General features: G+C 44.2%; 1 protein-coding gene across 4 annotated transcripts in view; it reads right to left on the bottom strand.

Moving 5' to 3' along the window:
- The window catches only part of RABGAP1L (RAB GTPase activating protein 1 like), a 454,513-nt gene that overhangs the window by 185,096 nt on the left and 241,997 nt on the right, over positions 1–27,420 (bottom strand). For all 4 annotated transcript variants that reach the window (XM_028530695.2, XM_036015478.1, XM_036015477.1 and 1 more), the window contains one exon: positions 106–219. In XM_028530695.2, coding sequence (XP_028386496.1) covers positions 106–219 — 114 coding nt within the window. The remainder of the gene's footprint in view (positions 1–105; positions 220–27,420) is intronic.

Below are 27,420 nucleotides of genomic sequence, written 5' to 3' on the forward strand. Positions count from 1 at the left end.
AAGAAAGAGTGAGGGCAGAAAAAATCCGAAAACCTGTCCAATGGGTTCCTAAAATATATAACCCTATAAAGTAAGCCAGAAGAGCCGAGGGAGGGAGGGCCCTACCTTGCAGATCTTGTACAGCGACTCCTGGCCGTCGCCTCCGGTATCCTTAAAGTAGTCGTGTGCGGGGAATGTGCGGTGAATGTCTCGAGTGATAACACTCTCCTGGGCGGAGTCCTGGAGGGGAAAATGGAAATCTCCTTTTAATCACAGAAACTAATATATACACACAGTACAGAAAATTCCAACAGCACATGAAAGTACGCCCCCAAATGCCTTCCGCCCTGGGCCCGCAGGCCCATTCGCCAGGGATAAGCACCCCCGATGGTTTCCCGGTGCCCTTCAGCCATCTTTCTGCCCACGTTTACGCGAGGGGAGGAGAGGGAGGGGGCTGTACACACATCCCCACCCTTTGCTTTCTGAAGCACGAACAGAAGAAAACTACCGGCCCCTTTCACACAATAGGATAACTTACGGAATATTCCTTATCAACACAAGCAAATGCATTTCATCCTGAGAGCAGCTATTTAAAAGGACAAGGTACATCTGGATATGGTTGTAACAACTTATTTAATACTCTCCTAATAATGATTTTTTGCACTTTCCTATTTATATTACAAACGATATTTTTGTGCACACGTGTTCAAGAACAGGCTCCTGGACATGGACGTGCCGGGCCGAGGAGCCCCTGTCTGCTCACGTGCCTCCCCGCCAGAGCTGCACCGGCACATACGAACGCTGACCGGTAAAGGCAGGCGCTTCTCCACAGCCACCCGATACCACCTGGCAGCCGGCTCTGGAATTCCGGACAATGTAAAAATGGAAAACTCGGACCACAGTCAAGTAAAAAGTAAGAACGTTACCAACCTTCCCCCGAGAGGTTAACTGCCCAATGCACTCCAGAAAATAAAAACCCCCAATGCTTCCATGTTAAGATGACAAACTCTTTTTAAAGATAAATCTAGAGGTAGGTTTGGTGGTGGTTGTTTTTTTTTTCAGGTTTAGGATCTAAAAGCTCCAAACTGAGTACAATTCTGTCTTATAAGAACGATTGATGATTCACTGATTTTATTTTTTTCTGTAACGGTCTGTCGGCTGTATCTGTTTAAACACAAGGAAACAGGACGGGACTGCGTCCGGCCACCCCGATGATGGGGACACTCCGCACAGTTTACGGACGCATCGATGTGACGACTGCAAATTGACAGTACCGTTTAATGTCTGGCTTCTGTAAAGATGTGAAAAAATCCCCCCTTTCCGTTAAAACTCAGGAAAAGAGCGTTTAACACGTGAGCTACTGTAACAAATGCCGTTCCCGTTGGCTCCCCCACTGAGAAGTGGGCAGAGGAAGTAGCTCCCTGGCTCTGGGAGCCAGTGCCTGACTTCTCTTGCTGCCTTTTCTTCATTTCAGCTGCTACTTCGTGCCGGGTGGTAATTAGATCTTATGTCGCGTAGAGAAGGGACACAAACTGAAAAGTTCCACATTTGCTGGCAAACACCAAACATACTGCAAATCAGTCCCGAGGAAATTCTGACGGCTCACAGGAATGGAATGTGAGAGCTGGGGGGGGGCGGGGCGGGGGTGGAATGAGACCTAAAAAAATAGCCCAACTTAAGCAAAGGCACACATCAACAGTTCTATTTATCCAGGTAAACGCAGTTTCTAGTGATAAAGTACTCTGGAGGAGGGTGGGAGTATAGAACAAGGCGGATATAAAGCTAATGTACAAGCAGACACACCATGAAACGTATGTGTTTTTGGTCTGGCCTGGAGAATAAAGCGGGGGGTCTGGTACCGGGCAGAAGCAAGTTTTCACTGCCCAGGTGTTCCCCAAGAGAAGGGTTGTCTTTCTGCACAGAAGGTTTCCGTTTACAAACGATCTGTGAAGATGACCACTGGAAATGCTACCGCCGCGTTGCTGGACTATTTCAAAGGCAACCATATGCCGAGCAGCTCACAGGGTAACTCTATTCACAGTTTCCAAGATGTCAGGGAGGGAAATCATTGAACTATATTCCCCAGAAACTGCCTACTCATTTGGCATCATGCTGAGTTTAAATGCTAACAGTCTGAATCAGTGAAGGGGAAATTGATCAACAATTTCTAGAAAGTAACTTTGCATAATTCTAAGCAATTTTTCCTATGCATATCTGAATATTTCTTATTTGTTTTTTTTTTGAAAGAGGCAAAACTCAAGTGAAATTAAAAATACTTAATTTTTCCTTAATAAACATTCCCCTCCTAGGGTTACTTCTTTTTAAATCTTTACTCAAGGATTTTTTTTCCCCACTGCTTTTTGTTTTCTTTTAGAGAGCGAGGAAAGGAGAGAAACATCAACATGAGAGAGAAACAACAATAGGCTGTGCACCCCCTGACTGGGGACCGAACCCACAACCTAGGCACGTGTCCTGACCAGGAATCCACCTGCAACCCTCTGGTTTACGGGACGCTCCAACCAACTGAGCCACACAGGCCAGGGCCTAGGGTTACTTTCGAATGCTTTCCACACTCGTGTACTTGAGTTTTCTCCTTCACATGAATCTCAGTTGGCTAAGGGAATAATTTCAGGAACTTCACTTTATAGACTAAATAAGTTATTTTGCTACATTATTCACTGAAAGTGAAGGTCAAGAGGCACACTAGCCTCATAAATAGACTAATATGAATAAAATTGTGTACTAGACTAGAAAAAATAATGTTTTTAAGCAAAAGCTAAACACCTCCCAATTATCCATACTGTTGAGAACAACAATAGTATATATTTCAGAAATCCACACCTAATCCCCCAAACTCATTCACTCCTCACCCATTCAACAAACATCAGAGTCATGGAGCCATCAAACCTCATGCTCTGTAAAAGAAGGATGATAACACAACTGTTCTATTAATACCTTCCGCTTTTGTCTTATTCCAAATATATCTCAATTTTTATAAGAAATAAAATGTACAGAGAGGATGAAAAAGACGCCAATCATTTACCACCTACATATATGGAGTTAAAAGGTCTCATGTGACCTTTTAAAACTTGTACTAACATGGCTAAAACAATGTATAGCACAACCAAAACCAATACGAGGTCATTTTCTTGGAGGGCCACCCCTCGACCCTCACCCCCGCCATAAAGGGAATGTCCCCTCAAGTCTTGCCCGCCACCTTCGGAACGAGAGGAGGGAAGTCACTCCTTCGCGGGCAGCGACCTCCCCAGTGCCCGAGACGCACTCACAACCTGACCCGATATTCGCTTCCCGGTAGGGGCCCCTCGCATCCCATCCGCAGGCCGCAGCGGCGGTCCTGTGGCTCTGGAGCCAGACAAGCGCGTGGGGTCTACCTCTGGCTGCCCTGCTCCATACCCACGGGATCCCAGATAACTCATTTAATCCCGCTGAACTCCAGCCTCCTCATCTGCACAGTGGGCAAACACCAAATCCACGTCACTGAGAATAAAATCATGTACGTGCAGTGCTTAGCACACTGCCTAGTATACACTGAGGACTCACGAAAGAAATAAATGAAAGTAATTACTATTCCCTTTTTCTTTAAGAATCACATTTAACTGTTTAAATATTTGGGTGAACATCAATTTTAGACATCCTTCTGTTTTTGTATACTCTAAATAATAAAAATAGGTGTTTTTTCTCTGGCTATCACGAACATCATGATTATGAAACCAATTCCCTCAGAGCTGTCCGCATGACGACATAAGGCGCCCACTGCCCGCTCTGAATCTGTTACCAGGAACCTCACGTGTTCAAAAGCGCCCTTGTCTTTAGTAGCCCACGAACGAGTAGGAGCAGAAGTGAACAACTACTTGGTAAAGTGAAGTTTTGTCTACCCACAGGCCCTCTGGCCGCTATCCTGGATGCACCTTGCGGTGGAGAAAGGCGCGCACAAAGACGCTCCGGAGGGGGAGGAGGAGGACAGGTCGTGTGGAGGCTCGGTCTGCAGGGGCAGTGACAGCTTCAGGCATCATTACTACAGAGTTTAGCCCCAGAGGTTCAGGGAAGGGCTCAAGTCATGGCTGTGCAGAGGACAAATGCCACTGTCACTACCGCACGCCCCCCCCCTTCTGAACCGTCGCCACCCAGAATGTAACCGGCAAAGTCTTTGACACTGTCCTCTACTCTGCTAAGGAGGGGTCACGCTGGGCCCCACACAAAAGCGGACTCAGATCAGAAATCAGGAGAAGTGGGGAGGGGTGGGGAGGAAAGTCTGAAAAGCTGAATATTCTTCCCCCTACTCCACATCCCTGTTACCACCACCACATAAATTTCTACTTAGCTAACCTTTCAAGGATTTTGTTTAAATTCCAAACAACTAAGTCATAATACTAAACCTTCTTAAAAAAGATGTTGATCTCCAGTGCGAAAAAAACCCATGGCCCATAGAGGATATAATTCAGCTTGTGAAAAATCAGTCTAAAACCATCTCTAAGAGGCATGATAAGCAGCTCCATTCACTTTTGATCATTTTAAGTGGATCCATTTACAACTGTTATCAAGAGTATTATATCCACGAGCCGCCCCTCCAGTACAATTCGCGTGCCCCGACCGCCTGTAATCCTCTTCATTCCTGTTTGCGGGGAAGCATCACTCCATGCCGGCGAGCCACAAATGACACAGCATTCAAGTGCCACTGAGTATTAGGAAGACAGGTGTGGGTAATCATAGCCCATTACTTTTTATAAAACAGTTTCTGGGCTGTCAACAGCTGGAGAGGTACTCTCACGGGTGACCTAGCACCAGCAGAAGTGTAAACATGATGTCCTGATAAATGTACACCTTGACTGGAACTTGATTGGCTACATTTTACAATGATGACAGCATCTTTTTTTTTTTATTAAGCCCTATTGTCAAATCCAAAAAGGAACTGCATTTGCACCTTTCATCTGCTACAAAATCATTTCAGCTTCAGAAGTCTCATGCCGTCTTGTCCGTGTCATTAAAAATGTCAGTGTAGACCATGCCTGGCCACAGTCCGTCAGCAGATAAACGGTTCAGAGCTTAAAAAACTTGACCTTAGAACGTGCCTTTCTCTTCCTCCCCCACAGGGAGCCTCCTTTAGTTCTATGTTGGAGCTAGATCTGGGGTAAAACATCACAAACTGGCTGGCGTGCATGTCCCTAAAAGCAGATGGGTTTGCAGCGGTGGGTCTGATTTATTTGCCTTGATGTTTGCCAAGAATCCAAAGAGGCAGAGATGAAAGGAGAAAATGTAAAAGTGTATCTAGTTTCAAATGTGCTACTAAAACGAGGAGCTGGAACCAGTCGCGCAGAAAGGCTGGATTACTGCCCGTCTCCCTCCCTTGAAGATGGTGGGACGTTTCAGCAGAAGTGGGGTAACATGGAAGCAAGAGAAGGAGTGTCAAGTGTATCACATTGTGAGCAAGCTGCTTTGCGGGCATCGCACACACAGGCCCCCAAATGGCTCCAAATCAAAGCCTGACACAAAGGTCAAAAACACAAGCCGTATGCTGGCCTCACTTAGAGAGAAATCTCTTCGGGGACAGCAGCAGTAAGACGGAAGGGCAGGGGAAAGACAGGGAGAGAAGGGAGTGTGCCTAGAAGACCAGCCGATATTCACGACGGATCCCCAAGGAAGGGCGGGGCTGCAGTCGGACGTGTCGGAAGAGAACAGAGGGCCCTGTGGGACCGGAGGACCGAGACGCACTGGAGCCTAGCCTGAATTCCCCGAGCCCCTAAGGAATCTAGGTCAGAGCGAGCGATGGTTCTCTGTGATGAACATCTGGGTTCCTTTTAGATGCCAGATACACCTGCCAAATGCAGCCACGGCCGTATTTGGACACGTCCTCATTCCCAGGGCTGCTGACCACTCGTTGTCCCAAAGTAAAGGCTCAAATGGGATACGTGACAGACAGTCTTGGAAATTCATGCCGACGGGCAAGGATAAACCCTGCAGCCCCTGTTAAAGGGAAGCACGACAGCTGTACTCTGTGCTCTCGGGTGCATTTCTAACTTAGCTTTAATTGCGACTTTTATCAAACCGCCCTTTAAACCATTTTGAAATGAATACACCGTTTAAGAGCTCCACATTTACTACCCATTATAAAAATAAATTCTTTCATCTTTCCACAAAACTTTACAGAATGCCTCTGATAACACACATTTGAAAAACATGCCTATTTTCACATAATCATTACATTTTGTAACTTTATTAACTTTTACCATGTATACATCTCATTATTTTTTAAAAATATTCTTTATTTGTCTTTAGAGAGAGGGGGAGGGAGAAAGACAGACAGAGAAACACTGATGTGTGAGAGAAACATTGATCTGTTTGATCGGTTGTCTCTTGTACCTCCCCCAACTGGGGACCTGGCCTGCACCCCAGGCATGTGCCCTGACTGGGAATCAAACTGGCAACCTTTGGTTCGCAGGCCCGCACTCAATCCATTGAACCACACCAGCCAGGGATCACTATTGTTTTTATAGGTCGAATAATTTTAAATAAATTTAGAAAACATTTTTCTTTGAAACTCTGAGCTCAATTATACTTTCTTGAATTGAGTGACATAAAAAAATAAGCTTTCTATTTGCTGCATAGTACAGATTCATTCATATATTCAACAAATACTTTTCTGAGTACCTATTAACAATCAGGCTCTGTTTAAGGTGCAGAAGAAATAACTGTTAGCAAGACAATGTCCTTTCTTTATGGAGCTTATATTCTAGTAGCAGGGGGAAATATTCGTTGGCCCAAAAAATCTGTTTAGTTTTTTCCATAAAATAAAAGACACAGTTTTCATTTTCACTAATAACCTCACTGATTTAAATATTTTCAGTATGTAAACTATCTCCCATGTGGTGTAACACTGATTGTTCTCAATTAATGTCTCGATTTGATCGCTATCAACTCTAACTGGTCTGCCTGACCGTGGAGCAACATCCAGGGAGAAATCTTCGGCATGAAACTTCACAAATCATTTTTGACGTGTTCTATCAGTCACAGCACCTTCTCCACACGCTATACAATTTTTTTTGCATTTAAGTTACACTTTTAGCCTTCTTGAAATAATAAAGCACAATATGCCAAAAATGTTATTTTCTTCCATCTTCAATATTAAAATGGCTACACAAAAATTCACCAATTTTGATAAGTATTTTTTAATGCACGCTAATGTGACAGCTGTCACAATACAATCTAACAAAATTGTTTCTAATGAAGTTGAAGACAACTAAGCGCTACTAGAGGCATTGTATGGTAAAAACAAAAGAACTCTTTGGCCAAATATACGTGTGTTGTGCATGTGTCTAACCATATACGTGTGTGTGTTTGTATATACAGAAACATTATGTAATAGTGGTCAGCGACAAGTATGATAAAAAATAAATCCAGGCGGAGCAACAGTAAGGGGAGGCCTGGCACCTCAGGTGCGGGGGCTCGGCCTCTCTGAGTGAGGGCGACCACCCGGAGAAAGAGCGCCACGGGCAGAGGGACAGAGGGGCAAGCAGGAAAAGCCCCGAGGTGGGAGCGGAATGGCAGTACATCCGGACATTTTCAGAATTTTGCCAACCTTTATGTTTGCAGATGAATTATAAAAAAATGACTCCGATGCTTTCCTCTATCAACATAGCTACCTCCGAAATTTGTAAATATAATTTAGATGATTTTTAAAAGACGTTTAGTTCATATATTTGAATAGGATGCTCCTAGCTGCCCGTGTCTGTATGAAAGCTTACCATTCAAAATGCCTCTAACACTTGCTATGAGCACGACACTGTACTGGGACCTGGGGGACCAAAAGGAACAGGATACAGCCCACGATGCACCGAAAAGAGGCTAAGGTCCATTTCTTAGGCAAAACACAGGTGTGAGTACCAACGGAAGGAAACCTGCTAACAACCAAAGAAGTGGCAGCCAGAGGAATTTAGCAGCAGAAGTGATGCAGAAGGGCTGAAGCTGCGACAGTAGCCTTCCTCGGGGGCTGCGGGCTGGGGGCTGGGCCGAGCCCCAAGACAGGGTGGGCTCAGCAAGAGTGAAAGTCTCAGACAGTCCTCAGCCGCAAGGCAGGTGCGAACCAGGGCCCCAAGGCAGAAGGCACTTGGCCTGCCCAGGAGACGTGACTGACTGACCGGGAGGGAATTCCTCAAGGGCCCATTGGAGTGGGACCTGGAATACTCGAAGGTCATCTTGAGTGAAGACGTTTTTACTCAGTCCTGTGGACAGCAAGGAGCTGTTTCATTTGCCATGGTGTTTCTGGCCACAGTTCTGTGAAAGAAATACGTGCGGTGAGGAATTAACCTTACCCAAAAAGGGGGCCGGCCTTGGTCATTGGCCACTGGGAGGTGACCTCTAGGCCCTTGGAACGCCGTGCCTGAAAGAGGGCTTTTGCATGCGGGCCTTGGCCCCCCAGTGGTCTACCAGTGTGCTTTCTACCGGGCCTTGGGGCCGTGCGGTAGTAGCTCCACCTGTGGAGGCTGGAGTCCAAAGGTCGGGCACCTGGGCAGGTCCTGAATGAGTCGCTACAAAAACTCTGGACAAGACTCAAGTGAGCTTCCCCAGCTGGCAACGCCCCGAGTGCATCATCACATTGGCCATCAGCAAACTGGAAGGTCCCACTGTGGTGTGCTCACCACGAAGATACATATCATTGTCCACCTTTTCTTCTTTGACAAAATATTATTCACGATAAACAGTCCTCCAATAATATTGTGTTAATTCACAGGATTTTAAGAATCACTTTCAATGTAGAGCCTCAATCAGACCACTGCTGACCACATGACCACTTGTTTACAGACCATCTCAAACATCTGCACGTGGTCACCGAAGTGGAGGCCACTGACTGAGATCGCACGACCACCAAAGTGACCCTACAACCCCTGTGCAGGGAGGACCATCTGGAACCTCAAAGGAGAGTGCCTGTAAGTGAGCAGTAACTGCATCCCTAACTAAATGCCAATGATGTGTACATTTTAAAAATTCTCTGGGATCCATGAAGTTACTCTCTACTAGAATGTGGATTCTGAAGAAGGCAATTACTCTTTCCACCAAGTCAGGTTACACAACTGCCATTCTGTCCCTTTCCTGACAGTGCAGGTCTGGGTTTCTGCCCACCTGGGAGCCGAGGATGCTGATCACCATGACAATAGCAACAAAAGGAATGGGAAGGGCGAAGAACAGGAGTCCTGAGAGACTATGATAGCTCTAATTCTCAGTTAAAGGTCATTTTGACAAATTAAATGTTCTAATTGCATCTAGTAAGTATGCAATAGGACATTTTTTGTTTACAGATCCTGGTTAATATTAGAACTTTCTGTTCTGTTATTTCTAATATTTTGTTACTTTTCTACATTCAAGAAGGTCCATTTCTGTTCCTCCAACAGATTTCTCGAAAGTAACAGAAATCTTTTTTCATTGGGTACATTTGAAACTTGATTAATCCTTTTTGGAATAAAGCCAAATCATGAGTAGAAACCTAACGATTTTTATTCTACACCTTTTATCTCTACATGGATTCAGAAATGAGGCTGCCATTCTAAGACTTAGGGGATTTAGGCAAATACATCTTCCAGCTCGGAATACTGTATATTCCTTTCCAGCCTCCTTGCAGACTCCTCCTCTGCCTACCCCTTGCAGGACGGAGTTACGTCCGCAGCCCTGTTCTCCGCCATTCCTGGGGAATCACCAATACCTGTGACTTCAATGACCACCTGTCTTCTCTCTCCTGGATCTTTACTGAAGTGTGCACCACGCCCTACTGAGAATCAGAATCAACTGAGAAGCTACTGCAAAACGCACGTTGTCCGCAGAAGTCCACCAACTGTTATTGGGGAACTACTGGGCTTACAGGGCTACCATCCCACATCTAAAACTTAAGAAGTCAGAAACTGGATTCGGAATATTCCACACAATCAGGTGTCCTTTACACTGTCGCCCTCAGGGGAGTAGACTGACACACCCCTCTCTGAGCTGACAAGTGAAGAACTGTTCTGGAAGTCATCTGCTCGCTTCCCCTCACTTAGTCAATTGGTCCTTTGGTCTTCCACTCTGCTCTTTTAATTAGATGGCACCATGTCTGAATATCGTTACTTGATTGACACCTCTGAGTGGTGCATGATCAATTCTTATTTATTTTGCTCCGCTGGTGCCTGGGCCTTGACTGGGCACTTAGTAAATGGATACTCAACACATCAGAATGAGGGAAGCAGGCATGGTACGCATACATTTCCTATGATGGAGCGAATAAAATTGTATCATTTTTGCTTTGAGTTTAAAAGCAAACTATTCTCCTCTAACTTCATTTAGTCAAGAGCAGTAGCAAAAGGAAATAATTTGCACCAAAATATAAGATAATGACAAAGACTCTTAGACTTCCAGACCAAAATTTCACAGCAAAATGCATACCTAAATACCCTTACTCCTAATACAAAGATGACACATGAAAATAGTTATAGATATTATATAAACGACATGAAAAGTGAAATGGATCTCCAACTTAACCGAGGAATTAGAAATTCTACTGCTATTAGAATGGCCAAAAATCATTACTACAGAAAGCCAGGGTTTTCTCATCAAGTTTTACTTCGTGTTATATGAAAAGCAATAAAAGATAAAGATACATTAAAATTTCACATTATTTTAATTCAGTCTTTTCACTTTAAAAGTGGAAGGAGATAAATCACATTAATTAATGTATTCAAAACCCTGCTAGAAGGAAATTACAGTAAGTGTGGTGTTTCAGAAATCTGAAGCGCGCTCCAGAGTTTACATGTTAACTCCTCCGCAGTGCAACCGTGTGAGTAGTGGACTGAGATCGAGGTTAGGCAGGGGTCAGGCGAGTCCTTCCTGCTCACTGTGCCTCTGGGTTATCTTATCCAACAGGCGCATTCCTCCACTGGTCTAATGCCGCAGTAACTCAGAGGAAAAATGGGTCTTCTGATTTTAGGGTGCTTTAAGAGTTATGAATTAAGAAAGACTACAGCTTTTTGTTCAACATCACAAGATCAGAAGATAGTCACGAAGAGATTTTTCTCCCCCATCTTTTGAACGGTTAGTTATTCAGGTTCTGTAATACCGGCATGAGAAAATACAGAGTTTATGGTTGTGGTCTTTCTCACTTCTGAAACACCACTCCCAACCCTTTCATCAATACACGGGTTGGCTTCTGACTTACAAGCTAGGAGGACCACAGATTTGACGTAACTCTTTTCCTAACACAGCCAAGTGCTTAAGAGGGGGGTTTTAAAGTCTGAATTTCTAATGAGGGGAAAGACAATGCAACTGCTGTAACCACGAAGAGGCCGTGCCAGTAACGGCGCTGGGTTCTCGTGGATGAGGCTGCCGTCTGCGGAAGGCGCCTGGGCTTGGTTCAGTGGCTGGCGGGGGTGGGGGGGGGGAGGCGGGCTTCTCTCCGGCACGTGTCTGCCCTGCTTCCTTATTTGGGCCAGGTCCTACCTGTGCAAGCTCTCTCGTTCTCCCGAAGATCTAAGTAGTGGGTCCCCAGTTACATATTCATAATGGTTCCTATGTTGCACGGCAGTTGGGAATAATTGGTAAGTAGTTCACAATATGAAAATAACTAATATTATTTTCACAACAATTCACAATTTTTTCACCCACAAAAAAAAAGATGATCTCACTGTGCAATGATGATCTGCTTTGCCAAGGGTTACCCGGGGGTAACTCTGGAGCAAATCGCCACAACTTAGGTCATAATGCTAACTTCCTGATGTGCACAGAAGAGTCAAAGAAGCCTTTACATGGATCTGTCGTGATCAGCAGAAGACACCCATGTTTGCTAAAGCCACCTTCAACCCATCACGAGCTAACGTGCTTTCTGCAGTGGGTGGCACTGCAGGCATCACAGCAGCCACTGACAACGGCACTCGTCCACGTCAGGGCTGCGTGTGCACCGTGGCTGTGACGCTGTGGTGCGGACCAGGAGGGTGGATGCCGCAGCCCTGGAGTGTAACAGGGGCAGCACGAACCTGGGAACCTGTCACTCCTGTGGCAATTCTGAGAGTCACAGGCAGAGGGGAAAGGAATGGTGGCTGACTTTGATTCTGGAAACGACAAAGACAGAATTCTGACCCTGAGTATCAGTCAAGACACCCCTGCCTCAGCCTCTAGGGGCATATCTGCACCCCTGAAAGCGATGAGAGATGGGAGGGCCTGAGTGAGTCCAGAAGAGTGAGTGGTCTGTCTGGCTGTCATCATGACGGCAGGCACTGCGACACGTGCCCCAGGGAGGGTCAAGGAAATGCCAGCCAAGTGAGAGCTGGGGGGAAGAATGCATGGGAGGGGGAGGGCACGACTATATTCCGGGAGGAGAATCCTCGCTAGCTTTTCATGTGCATTTTACCAAAGAGCTCACATACGGCACCACTACAAGAATCAGTGCCCTGTGCAGAAAATGAATTCAGTTCAACGGGCTCAGCTCTAACGTGGGCTTTGGTTATCCTGTGCTTTTATAATTCTACGTGGGTTAAAGGCTACTATGTTCCACGCCAACTTTAGGGTTCCCATATAACACGCAGGATGCCCAGTTAAAATGCATGGGACATATTTAACATGAAAAAATTAGCTTTTGTTCATCTGAAATTCAAATTTAAGTGGGCATCCTATGGTTTTATTTGCTAAATTTGAAACTCTTACCCAGATTACCAATATCACAGTATTGGAAAAATCAATTCCTGAGTACTCCTCATACACCATTTTGTTCTTAAGTTGCTATTAAATACTTTGTTGTGAGAGGTACTATATTTGGCATAAACTAGTCACATCTGACTTCTCGAGCAAGTTGTGTTGAATTTACTTAATAAAAAGTAAGCAAATATTAGTTAAAAGACACTGCTATGAATAGAATCAGAGAGATCTCTTCTAAACCACAAACACTGAGAGGGAAATTAGGGCGTCTGGATAACAATGGACAGATGCATTATTAGTACGAATACCAAGCCTGTGAGGCACAGAAAAACGGAATTGATGACCTAGAAAATAAAATCAAATTAAGACAGAGCAAAGTGGAATGAGGCCCTTGAAGACACGAAGGCAGGGACCAGACAGAGGCTCTTCCTAGCGAATAAAAAACAAAGAGGCTGAGGAGGTTTACTTAGCCAACACTGTCTCGCCTCTGCTCAAATGCCAAGTAAGGATCAATCGATTCACACCTGAGCACTTTCCTGGCCACAGAGAAGGTGGCTTCACTGTTAGCACAATGACACACACCTACAGCTGCGGTCTCAGCAGCGGGCCGAGCCTTAGGACCAGGACTCCCACAACCGTTTCCTGCTCCGGTCCTTCCACTGCTAGACAGGAGGGAGCACCGGGACACGGCCCGAGAGAAGCACCCATGGTGGCCGGGGACAGGCACCGTCTGTACATGACCGCTAATTCAGGTGAAACTGAAGGGTATGGGTGGCATCTTTTAAACACATTTTAATTAAAAACTTCAAGTAAATAAATGCACCTACACTTAAGTATTCTTAGTTATTTTTCTAGAGGGTTTTTAAATTTTCACTGAAACTTCATTAACTAAATAACTAGCAGGCACTGCAGTATCTGATGACGATGCTGACTTTTGAACAAACTGTTAGTCTTTCTTTACATTGTAAACTAATTGAAAAAGATTATTTTTCTTCTTGTTCTGCACTTTTTAAAACAGAGAATTTTTAATTTAAAACAATTTTTTAAAAGTGACAGGATTAATTGGTAGTTATAGAATAGTCACAGGGATGTAAAGTACAGCATAAGGAATATAGTCAATAGCCCTCTAAAACTTGCCCTGGCTGGTGTGGCTCAGTGGATTGAGATCTGGCCTGCAAACCAAAGGGTCACCAGTTTGATTCCCAGTCAGGGCACATGCCTGGGTTGCAGGCCAGGTCCCCAGTAGGGGTGGCCAAGAGGCAACCACCCACTGATGTTTCTCTCCATCTCTTTCTCCCTCCCTTCCCTTCTCTCTAAAAATAAATAAATGGAATTAAAAAAAAAACCTACGTACCCCAGGTGGGTATGAGATTTTTCGAGGTGATCACTTTGCATAACAATATCTAATAACTGGGGTATACACCTGAAACTAATATAATATTGTATGTCAACTGTAATTGAAAAGTAAAAAATGATTTAAAAGAAAAAAACCCAGAATTTTCCATTGAAAACAATTTAAACAAATGTCTTTAATACACACACACACCCCAGCCCAACTCCTTAAAAACACTTTCCATCAGCTACTTCAATCTTTTTGGCTGCAACCAGCGGACCCCAGCAAGAGCTTGGCCCCCCAGCTCAGGGGTTCACTGCCTGCCATCCCAGCCCTGGGCTCTCCAAGGGTTTGGGGGTCTGTGAATGTGAACCACACAGACTGAAGACTGAGCCTTGACAAACCAGGGGCCCTGAGAAATAAGGAGCACAGTTATCTTGGGAAACTGTGATGCTTCATTCAAAACCAAAACCACTGAAAATAGTCACATGGGGAAAAATTAAAAATGTGCTCCATTTTCTTCACCTGGCTTCACGGACTGAACTCAGCACACCCGCCACCCCTGGGCCCCGCCAGCAACACCGACAAGACCATCTGTCCTCCCCTCCCACTGGACCAACCTGCTGGTTTTCTTCCACGTGCCCTCCCTGCCCAGTAAATTACCAAATACTCCTTTCAAGCAGGGTAGAGAGGTAAACAGGATCAGAACAAAAGACTGGACAAATTTAGCCCTCTTTGGAGTATTGGATAATGGGCCATAATTCAAAGCTGGGCTAGGTGAGGTGGCTGGAGTATTGGTCTAGAATCAATGCCGAAAGCCACAAACGCAAGCCACATATGCAATTTAAAATTTTCACATAGCCACATTTTAAAAAGCAGGGGAAGTTAATTTTAATAACATTTTATTTAATGCAATAAATCTGAAATATTATCATCAGCATGTAATCAATATTAAAAATTAACAACGAAATATTTTACGTTCTCTTTGCCATACTAAGGTTTTTAATCATTTTTTATTTTTCATTTAGAATGTACATACAACATTATGTTAGTTTCAGGTGTGCACCTCAGTGATTAGACATTATATAACTTACAAGGTGATTATACCAGTAACATATAAAGAGCTTCCCAAACAAGAAAAAGCTAAAGGAGTTTAACATCATCAAATCAGCATTACATGTAGTGTTAGTGGGTAATATTAACATTTAAGAAGAAAAAATAAATTAAAAATATGAACAATAACATGGCAATATATAAATACATATCTATCAAGAATTGAACCTAAAAATCAAAATAAACAAAGAAGCAGAACAGAAACAGACTTATACTAAGTTTTTGAAATCTGATATGAAGTGTTTTACGCTTTCTGCACATGTCAATTCTGATCTGCCACACTTCAAGTGCTTGACAAGTACAGGTGGCTAGGGGCCACCACACTAGACAACGCAGAAACGGATCTTAACTCAGAAGCCACACTTCAATTCCTTCATCACAGATTTTTCTCTTCAGTAGGGGAACAGGAAAAAATGTCTTTTGAGTGGGAGAGTAAAAACAGGGAGGAGGTGAGAAGGATGGAAATGAAATTCTCAAAACTGGCCCCCAACTGTGTACGTTGTATCAGGTTCTGGCCCTATGACCTCACCGTACGGAGAACGACTGCTAACGGCTTTGTCTGGCCCACCAGTCAGGCCTCTGAGAGGCCCGGGCCTCTGACAAAGTGACTGAACCCATTACAGGAATGAGCGTTGTTGGCGGTCTCCACGCCGGAGGAAATTAACCGGGACTCAGCCCCCTGCCCCGGGCTGAGAGGCAAACACCTGTACGGGGCACAGGTGGGGCATGGTCTTCACCACTGTCTCTCGACTTTGGCTTCCAAGTACCTCCCGGAAGACTGTGCAAAGCTCAGAGACAACTTTTGCTCGTGGGACTGCCAAAAATTATGGAAGCAAATCTTAGCAAGACGCGTACTGAGAGACTAAAGGCTGATTAATGCTGACACTGCCTGAGTTCTCTAAGCAGTGAGAATACTCACAGGGTAGATGATCAAAATCCAATTTGCGGCTTTCGCTTTTTCCAGGTCTCTCGATCTTCCTTAGCCACAAGGAGGAGGAGCACTAAAAAGATCCTGCACGGTGGCAGACCCTTCTCCGAGAGCATGTGCTAGGGCACAAAGCTGAGGCTTTAAAGCTACCTCCAAACAAATAACCTTGCACAGGTCACTTCAGGTCTCTAAGCTCTAATTTTCTTATTCTCCCTACTCCCCACCAAAATGGTGATGCTAATTCTCATTCTCAAAATTATGTTAAGGTAAGATATTATACATGCCAATTGGCACATAGTAATAAGCATGTAATTCACGGTGGATATTATTAAGCCGAAATTAATTTGCTTTTTTTCTATAGCACAAGAGCACTTGGAAGTCGGGCAACTCTTGCTGCCTTCTGATGGTCCCAGGCAGCCAGACCATACCCCGAGTTTCTAACATGGAGTCACGGCGAACAGACCAGGGTAGCAAATATATGGCCATCCTTGGAGCTTGTCTGTGCACATTTTAAATCTCCGTTACTGGGGGATTATGACCTAACACTCACTGTAGTGGGCCATACTCAAAATCGGGAGGGAAGGAGAGAAGGGGAAGGGAGGGCGGGCAAAGAAAAAAAAAGAAAGAAAGAGTAAAACCCACAGTGCACCTCACAGAATCACTTCTGAAAATGTTTGCTGACAGACAGACAGACATAGATGCATGCATGGGAGGGTCACAAAGACTGACCACCACTGCCTGAGAACACACAAGAATTTCAAGGAGCCCCAAAACTTCTCCCTTCCTAGGAGATGCAGGTGAGCAGGAAAGGAGAAGGCCTCTGACGCCTTTTGAAAGGACGTTTTAGGGCAACCATGAGGCAGAATTGTCAAAGATGGGCTCTCAAATACGCAGGTGGGATAAGGACACAGTGATCCAAACTCTGACCGATATGCCTGTGGGAAGTCCAAACGCCCCCAACGACGAGAGCGCCAAGTTCAAGTACATCTGATGAGCTAGATGACAGAAAGAGGGAGAAAGGATGAGCCACAGCACATACATGTGTGACCCATGGGCAAGGACAACGATGAGGGGACTGCCTGGGGCGGGGGGGGGGATGGGTGGAGGAGGGCAAAGGGAGAAAAAGCGGAGACAACTGTAATAGCACAAATAATAATATACAATAAAAGTCTCCATAGGATAAGGTAAGTTACTTTTTTAAAATGGAATTTCTTTTTAAAAGCACTTGGGCAATAACAGAGTTAAGACTGCAGCAAAAGGACTTTTCCTGACTTTATAAAGAGTACTTGATATGTCTTTTTCTGTATATGGAATTGGAAATTTACATAATTTAAGAATTCTAATGGTTATAATATGAATGCTATAGTTTGTACTGCTATTTTGGGTTATAAAAAGAAAAACCAACCTAGATTAAAGCACATGTAATTTTTTTAAAATGAAGCGCTGTGGATTAGAAATGCTTAAATTTTTAGCACTAAGGCAGAAAAGAATTAGAGAAAAAAACTGCTTTAAAGTTAACTCCATCCTGTCTTTAAAGCGGCCCTCCTTTACCCTCCCTCTGAACGCTACCGCGCTCCCCGCCTAGGCTGCTCGGGAAGGTCGCTCCGACCTGCGAGCCGCCGCGCACAGAGGACACTCTCCGGTGCTCAGCTGCGTGAAGTGGGCAGCACCCGAGAAAAGTAACTGCTCCTTCAGGGTGTTTTTTTCTTCTTGTGATGAGAACTTCTAATATCTACTCTCTTAGCAGCTTTCAAATATGGGCACAACTTGGAGATATTTCAGGTTTGGTTTCAGACCAGCCCAATAAACTGAGTTTTAACCTTTTTGCTGGTGGAGGAGGGTACTGCCTTGAACTTGTAAACCGTGACATCTGCGGAGCACAGGAAAGCGAAGGCAACGAAACAAGCTGCGCCTGTACCCAATGCAGCATTACTGACGACGGTCACCGCGCTGTACCCCTCGGACTCCCCGATTTTATTACCCATTCTCCTTCTTTCCCGGACCTCTTCCCCCTTTGGCTCCCAAATACCTCTCCCCACGTTGCAACTCTTCAGGCTTTCTAGCCAGCTACTCTGCTCCTGTGAAATTCTTACATGTTTTCAGCCCTTTGTTCTTCTTAACCAGCACTTTCCTCGTGTGGCTTTATACATAGAGGACCTCAAATCTAAGCCATCCATTAACAAGTGTCAAATTACGTTTCTAGCGTCAGACCCACATTGTGAACATCTCCACCCAGTTGCCCTGCAGACACCTCAAACTCAAGGTTGCTGGAAAGCAAGCTCAGTATCTGTTTCCTGAAGTTTTACTCCCTTCCGTACCCCTGCCCCACTGTGTCTGGCACCACCTGCTCTTTAATCACCAAGCCAGAAACCGGGGGGCCCCACACACGCATCCTCTTATCTGACTCTTGGCATCAAAACCAGTTACAAAGCCCTACCTGTTCTTTCTCATTCCTGACCCTCAAATCCATCACTGCCCCTCCACTTCTATTTCCCCTGCCTCATTTCAGTACCCGAGCTTCTTCTCCCTAGAATATTATTATAAACTTTTTCTTTTTAAAATAGATTTATTGGGATATAACTGACTTAGCAAAACTCACCACTTAAAATTACAACCCAAGGGTATATGGCAGATTCACGGAGTTGTGCAACCACCACCATGATTTAAGTTTAGACATTTCATGACCTGTAAGCAAGCCTCACATCTTTACTCATCAGCCCCCAGTATCCCCACCCCCAGGCAACCTCTGTTTATGTCTATAAATTTGATATACACATAATCATACAACATGTAGCCTTTTGTGACTGGCTTCTTCCACTTAGCATACTATTTTCAAGGTTCATCCACGTTGATTGAAGCATACACCAGTATTTCATTCCTTTTCATTGCCGAATAATATTCCCTGCATAGATATACCACCACTGATCCACCCACTCATCGCTTTGTAGACATCTGGGTTGTTTTCACGTTTAGACTATTATGAAGAATGCTGCTATGAACACGTGTGAACAAGTCTTTGTGTGAACATATTTCAATTCTCTTGGGTCCATATACCTAGGAGTGGAATGCCAGGTCACATGGTCACCTCTGTCTCGCCTTCTGAGGAACTACCAGATGGTTTTCCAGCGCAGCTGCAGTGTTCCTACATTCCCACCGGCAGAGTATGAGGGCTCCGGTGCTTGCCAGCACTTCACTGACTTTAGTCATCTTAATGGGTATGAAACGGTATCTCACTGTGGCTTTGATCTGCATTTCTCTGGTAGCTAATGACGCTGGGCATCTCTTCACGTGCCACTGGTGTATCTTCTTTGGAGAAATATCTATTCAAATCCTTCGTTCATTTTTCAATGGGTTATTTATCTTTCTATGATTGAGTTGCAAGTGATCTTCATATATAATATCTAATAAACTCATTGGCTACTCATGCAAAAAAATTAACCTCCTTAAACAAGCTGCCTGCATTTGTGACCTTTTGTATGGAAGGAAGTGACACTGCAAAAGCCATACTGTAAATAATGACTATTACAGCAACGAAGCAGCCTATGTTTCTTGTACTTATTTTTTGTTTGTTTAAAAAATATATTCAACATAAATTTTATTTCTTAATTACACTCTACATTCAATACTATTTTGTCTTACACTTATTCCTGATGTTTATGAACAAATTTCCTTGTTTTATGGTGTAGTATTTAAAAATAAGTACAGTGGACAAAAGAACATATTCAAAAAGGCAAGGATGAGTAATGTTTTTATTGTATTTTTCATTTTATGATTATGTTCCAACATAATATAAAAGAACTGTGCTCCAATTATTTAAGTTGTTACTAACTAGATAACGTTTTCTTCAGCATTTAGCTGTACTGTTGACTGAAGGAAGAGAAGCACAATGTGATTGGTTAATTAAGATTTCAAAGAACCTGACGCTCCCTGGAGGGGAGGCTAATTTCTCATTTATAAGCCCATTTATAACTCCAGCTCTGAGAAATGGTCCTAATTAAATCCGCAGTTAAGTAGGCCTTCAAATGCATATCAGCCGTTAACATTTGGGCTGCCTGCTGCTAGCAAAATATTAATATTTGATGCTACAGCATTTTCATTTTATCAGACTATTTAGCATAAATCTGTTTCAGGGTCTTATGAAATAGCTTTATTTATGTGTTAAACAGATTAAACCCAGGTTGTAATGGTTGGTTTTAAAATGACTTCAAAATAGTTTATGGCCACTGGGAAGCTATGTATTTTGATTAGATTATTGGCCGTATTCCCTCCAATGACTGTGGGAGGATGCACTATTTTTAGGACAAAAACAGCTTATTGTAGGGTCTGTAGGAAAGGAGACTAGAAGAAGAGAAAAAGGAGCCAGGAGGAGAACCAGGGAGAAGAAAGAACCTGCTTTACCTTATCACTGTGCTTCCCAGAGCATCACACCCCTGATACACCCCACTGCGTCTTCTGACGCGCGCGACAAGGCCGCGAGGCGCGGTGACTGCTACAGCACCTTGTGAACGAGGAGATACAAGCTGCAGGGGAGCTACCATAGTTTTCCATGTGTAACACATGTCTTTTTGCCCAAACGTTTGAGGGAAAAATAAGGATGTATATTTATACATGGGCAAAATGACTGCATATCATGGGTATAACAATAGGTATAACAATACCATGTACAATGTGCACAAACTCGTGGGTGTGCACGATACGTGGAGTGGCAAATTAAGGGTAAATTACAACCCAATCACATGGCTAGCAAATGGCAGAGCAAGATTCGAATCCAGTTCTTGTGTATATTTATTCATATTTGAGATATATCTTAAATCTGCAAATGCATAATAAGGGTGGGTGTATGTGTGTGTGCATGTGACACAGAGAGTAGGGGAGGGGGGCAGGAGACAGGAAGGGATGGGGAGGGGAGGGGAGGGGAGGGAAGAGATAATCCCAGGCAGAAGACCTGCATGAATAAAGGCAAAAAGCATGGAACTGTTCACTGGCTCCCCTCCTTCCTTAGACCATAATCTACCTGTTGGAGGACAGGGAATGTGTCTTTGTTCACCATTTAAGCCCCAGGACCTAGAAAAGAGCAGCATAAATTCTGGCTGTACAAATGACCAAGAGAAAGAAAACAGAAACTAAAGAGACTGGTGATAAGGATATCAAAGGAAGAGAAGGTGTCAAGAAAGAGAACTCAGTATAAAACGTCACAGACACATCGAAACAAGATCTAAACCCCTCCCCTGGACCGAACAATGAGACTGACACTGACTCCGCAGGGGGCAGGAGTCGTTGCTAGCAGAGGATGCGGGGGACATGGGCAGTCAGTTTCACCTGAACCCTTCTCTCTTCTCCAGCGTGCTAACTACAGAGGGCAGAGAGCAGGAGATTATCTTCTGAGCACAATGGGATCAATGTGCTATTCCTCTGAGGCCTAGAGAAAGGGAGAGTGGGTAAAAGAAGAGTCAAGCACCAAACATTCAGGGGGGAAAGTTATCCCTTTGGGATAAACACTCTGAAAAGAAAGAGGCAGAGCCCTGGTTGGCATGGCTCAGTGCATTGAGAGCCAGCCTGCAAACCAAAGGGTTGCCGGTTCAATTCCCAGTCAGGGCACATGCCTGGGTTGCGGGCCAGGTCCCCAGTAGGGGGCACCTGAGAGGCAAGCACACATTGATGTTTCCCTCTCTTTCTCCCTCCCTTCCCCCAAAAGTAAATAAATAACATCTTTTAAAAAAAGAGATAGTGAAGACCTAACAGAGAATTTATTCCACTCTTCCACCTAATGAAAAGTTTGACTAGTTTCTTAGAAACAATAAAGTCTGGACCTTAGAATATTTTCATTTTTGTTTGTGCTATTTCAATATTAGGAAAAAAATTACCAAAAATTAAATGGCACAACCACCCATGTACTGTTTGGTAATGATACCTAAGAAGGATATTTCAATAGTTAACAAAGGATACCACATCAATACCTATAATAATGATAACTACATAATGTCTTTTTCTAAGTAATAAAAGTACCATGTCATTTTAATATGTGGTTGTTCTACAAGTGCAAAAACAAAAGTGGCACAATTTAAATATGAGCTCTATTCTCTGGAAAATGAAAGTGCTGACGCCTCCTCCTTGTTCAAGGCTCCAACCTTCACATCAATAGGAGAAACAAATTTCTTTATTCTTTGCTCCATCCAAGAAGGAAAAACTAGTGCAGAGATCTAAAAACATTGTTACTTCTATGAAGTGAAGAACAAGAGCAAGATGAACCTTCAGACGTGGATCAATTTTAAAAAATGAAAAAGATATTATAAACTTCTCATCCAAGCAGTCGAATGGAAAACTACAAAGGGCTGTGCCCTTGAACAAACTTAGCGACTGTCTTTTCTCCATAGTCAGCATCGAATTTGTACTGCATGTCAGGAAAGGGGTGGTTATTTGCTTAAAGTCAATTAGTCAGGGCGATGCTGTGAGAAAATAATTTAAATTTGTGTAATTCTATTCTTTTTTAATTTTAAATCACTAAAATCTTTTCAACTACAGTGCACATACAACAATGTATTAGTTTCAGATGCACAGCCCAGCAATTAGACATTATATAACTTACTAAGCAAGCATCCTGATAAATCTCACACCCATTTGACACCATTCAGTTACTAGAACAGTATTGACTATCTTCCCTATGTTGTACGTTACATTTCCATAGCTGTTCTGTAACCACCAATCTGTACTTCATGATCCCTTCACATTTTTCACCCATCCCATCCCCTGAACCCCCCTTCCATCCGGCAACCATCAATGTCCTCTGTATCTACCCAGCAAAGCTATCATTTCATCATTGAGTGAACTCAGATACAGAGATGAACGACTTTTCTAAAGCCACAGAACTAGCAGTGGCAGAAAAGGCAGAACGTGGTGCATCCTAAGGACAGATAAAGAGCTTGCCGGGTAAGAAAAAGCTATGAGCAACAAAATGTCAATAAATACATATCTATCAATAATTGAATCTAAAAAACAAATGAACAAGCAGAACAGAAATGTGTGCAATTCTTAATTACAAAATAATTATAAAGAAAGCAAATCCCTGACTTCCAGTTCCACCGAGTGGCGGAAAGGTGGGGGAGGACCCGCTGTCCTGACCGGATAAGGCGCCTGCAATTAGCTCGCCTCTTCCGTGTGTGTTAATCTGTGTTCCCATCCACGGAAGGCTGCTCGGACACAGTGTGTTCTGTCGGCCACTTGAAACACTCCCTTCCTAATCCTGCTTACATTTGTGGTTTGCATAGGCAATGAGGAAAGAATTCAAATACATTTCATTTCAGGCACTATTCACAATCCTTACTTTAGAGTTTAAATTAATGAGCTTTTTTTCTCTAAGTTTGGTTTCACCTTTCTCTGAACAATTCTGTTTTAAATGCTTATTATGCTCAGCTATTTTTTTTGCATTCAATATTTTTATAGTAAAAGAAGATTAAACAAGTTTGAAACTAGTATTGGCCATTTCTTATAATGTCTACCCATAATTCAAAAGCAAAAAGAAAAAACATCATTGTGAGGCAGAAGTCTACCATAACATAGCAAGATAATAGATCAAATCTCTTGAGTTTAAGTTCCTTAAAGGAAAAGATCCCAGTGTCTTAGAAGGTAATACTTAGCATAAAAATTAGTAGTCAGTAATTACTATTTTTATCCTAGGAGCAATGACCTCCTCTTATATATCCACATGGCAGTTATCAAAAATAGAAAACTATCAGCTACTTTTAACAGTAACATTTCCCAAAGCCAGATTTCATTTCAAATGGTCCTTGACACTGAAAAATGACCTTAAAATGTTTGTATACACGAAATCAGTGACTTGAAAAACAACGGCAAAGTGAAATAAGCATTGGCTTGGGATTGGCAAGATCCCGCCTTTGCTGCCATTGCTAGTTTTGTGGCTTTAGGAAAGTCACCAGCCTCTGCGTCTGAGTTCACTCAGGGGCAAAACGAAGAAACTGGTGTAACTGACTCGGGGAGCCCCCTCGCAGTCCCAGCCTGCTGAGGTTCTGTGTGCGCGCTGCGGGGAGCGGAGCACCACGTACAGACTGGCCAACTGCAAGGGCACCGAACACAGCGTAGGGTTCACAGCGAACTCTCACGTGTTAGCTCATTTAACCTTCTCAACAAGATGCAGGGCTGTTATGTTTCTGTTTTGCAAAGGTCAGGTTCCAAGACGGCACTAGCATCTGGAGTGTTCATACTCCGCATTCCGTCTATGTTCTGTCCATTACACCACATTACCTGAAGCGTACCGGTAAAGCCCTTAGAGTCTGATTTAGCAAAGGATGTATTTAAAAATGCTTAACTGTAAGCTGCCCAACTCCCCTTAGATTAGGAAAGCAGAACAAAAACGTTGCCCAGAGTACAACATCAACATTTCTTATTTTCCCTTTGCAAACTATTCCTGAAAAAAGACTCAAGATAACGCAACTACGTGAGAAACTGAGACTAATCCTGAGAAGAAGACAACCAGGTCTGAGTACAGCTAAATGGAGCCGTGCTGAAGCAATGTAAATACACTTCTCAACTCATTTGGTTCCTGACATGGAAATCACATAATTCTTAATGAATTTGGAATTAGTTACATTAATCCAAAATTGTATTGCCCTTTTGGGACTGGGCACAATTCAAACTTTAGGTGAGGAGCGCCGGTCTGGGACAGGACCTGGACGGACTGCGTGACATCCACACCCTCTGGGAGCGAGCCTCGTGGTGCCACGGGCTACTAGGTGCCATCCGAACCCACTGCTCCCTGAGACACGACGCCCCGTGGTCATGCAGACTGTTCAGAGGAGAGGAGAAATGAAGCCAAATTTACCTGAAAACCAGCCCAAACCTACCCACTCCGCAGCACTCGGATATCTCTGTGGGTAACGATGTCCGAACTACTGCTTTCGAACGTGTTCAGGTTGAGGATTTCCAGGAACATGGAATATGGGTAACCTCTTAGCAGTCCTAGCCAGTTCTTTAGGACTGCCTGTCAGCAGCCGATTGAGTGTGTAATTCCGACATCCTATACTCATTGCTCAAAATAAAAGTCAGAGAATGACAGTTTTGCAGCGTCTAAAAACACCTTCTGTCAATGGTTTTGAAGAATTAACTTTTGTCTTCAGAATTAACTACACAAGTCCTTAGCTTAAAGCCAGTATTATTTTTCAAAGAGCCATTTATAAATCACCATTCTTGATCATTAAAACCACTCAACTTCCCCCGGTGGCAGGGTGGCGCTCCCAGGACCAGGCCCGGCTGTGCGAAGGGAGAGGGAACGCGGGCCGTCTCGTCTGGGAGGACCGGGCAGCGCAGCGCTCCAGCGTCTCCGGGCGGCCGAGAGCAACACCACTGGGGTCCTGAGCCAGGTGTGGACACGCGCTGACTTCAGCACACAGGGCTTTCAGAGCTGCGGCACCACAGGCCTTTTCAACGGTTCCTTGTACGGGCCAGCGGATGCTGAGGGCTGCTCAGAGAAACAGTGCGATGAGGCGAGAGCCCAGGCCCCACTCCTGGCTCTCCCCTGGGTGACCTTCGTCAGTGGGGATTCGGACTGGCCGGGAAACAAGAGGAAACCCCAGAGAGAAGCTGACTTTTCTCTCTTTTATAAACGCCCAAGGGTGGGCAGTTCGGGGCTGGTGTGAAGCTCTGCTCCTTCCAGCCTTCTGTTCTGTTCTGCCACTGCCCGTGTGCGGCCCAGTCCTCGTGGCCTCAGACAGGCCTCAACTGTCAAAGGCCCAGAACAGCACAGTGGAGGAACAGAGGGAAGAAGGAAGGGCAGAGGGTGCGAGCCAATTCTCTCTTAAGAAAGCTCCCCAAATTACCCGCAGCACTTGCTTGTTTTTAACCACAACTACTCACACTGAACTGCAAGGGAGTCTAGGACTTGGAGTAGCCACATGCCCAGCTGACCTGCTGTTACTATGGGGAGAAGGTAAAAACAGATGTCGGGGAATGAGCCGTCCCCACCACACTACCCGTGTACTCTTAACTGCTTGTGTACTGATTTCTCATCTGTAAGATGGAACAACAACGGAACCTCCCTTCAGAGTTACTCTGAAATGATAATAACATAGAGGGGTTAGCACAGGGTCTTATACATAATAAACACGCAACAAAGTAAACAATTACTTTTCTTTCTCTTACTGATTTCCTTTTCAATTGTTAAAAACCGTATTAACTGTTTTGTTCCCTTTAGTCTATCTAATTTTCCAACCCCCCAAATTATCTGCATGGTGTAAACAGACTGACGTTCTTGCATCACTGCTTCCAACAAGACCACGCTTCTTTCAAATGCCCTTTGCCGCCCTGGCCAGTGTGGCTCGGTTGGTTGGAGCATTGTCCCATAACAAAAGGTTGCAGCTTTGATTCCTGGTCAGGGCACACACCTAAACTCTGGGTTCGCTCTCCAGTCCAGGCACGTACAGGAGGCAACCAATCGATGTCTCTCTCACATCGATGTTTCCCTTTCCCTTCCCCTCTCTCTAAAAACGCAATAAAAAAATATGTCCTTCGGGTGAGGATAAAAAAATGCCCTTGCCAACACTACACATACATCTGTGCACGAACACACACACACACACACACACACACACACACACCGCACACACTCATTTCCTTTTCCTTTCCCTCAAATAAAAGTTTAGTATATCCCATTACCTAAGTTCAAGAGCAAACTCCTAAAGCTAAGCCATAACCTCTAAACTCCCTTCTCTCTGCTTCCCCAACATCTCCCCAGCAGTGTCTCCTACTACAGTGCAATATGGATAACACTAGTGACAAGGACAAACACGATGATGAAAAGTACAAATTAACAGAGGCCATCCCTTTGAAAGTTTTTTTCTGTGCCAGGTAATGTTGTAAGTGCTCTACAGGAACCTCCTCTTCTAACCCTCATAATACCCTGTGAGGTTATCACCATTATTATCGCCATAAGAAAGATTAGAGCTAAAGCTTAGAAAGGTTATAACCAAAGTCGCGCAGTAAGTAAATGGCAGCGGTCTGCTGGACTCCAAAGTTGCTCATTTAGCGACTGTGTGACACCTGTCTTCCTATACACACATGCCATCTGCACTCCCTGTACACACCTGAGTCACCTTCAAATTCTTTTTCTAGTCACATCCTGCAGTTTCATTAAGACACAGCTCAAGTCTGGCCTCTCCTCCGGACCCGTCATCAGCTTCGATGACAGCGACACAAACGGCACCGACAGCACAGCACACTGGTAGAACACCGCGAGGTTCCGAGCACCATACATATACCGACACATTTAATCCTCACACAGCTCTGTCAACCAGACCCCAATTCTCCCCATTTCATAATGAGGCAGATATAAAGAGGCCAGTAACTTGCTCCACCTGACACAGGCAAGGGGCCAGGGTCGCAACCAGCTAGT

This window comes from Phyllostomus discolor, chromosome 14, assembly GCF_004126475.2.
Source record: "Phyllostomus discolor isolate MPI-MPIP mPhyDis1 chromosome 14, mPhyDis1.pri.v3, whole genome shotgun sequence".
NCBI classification, from domain to species: Eukaryota; Metazoa; Chordata; class Mammalia; order Chiroptera; family Phyllostomidae; genus Phyllostomus; species Phyllostomus discolor.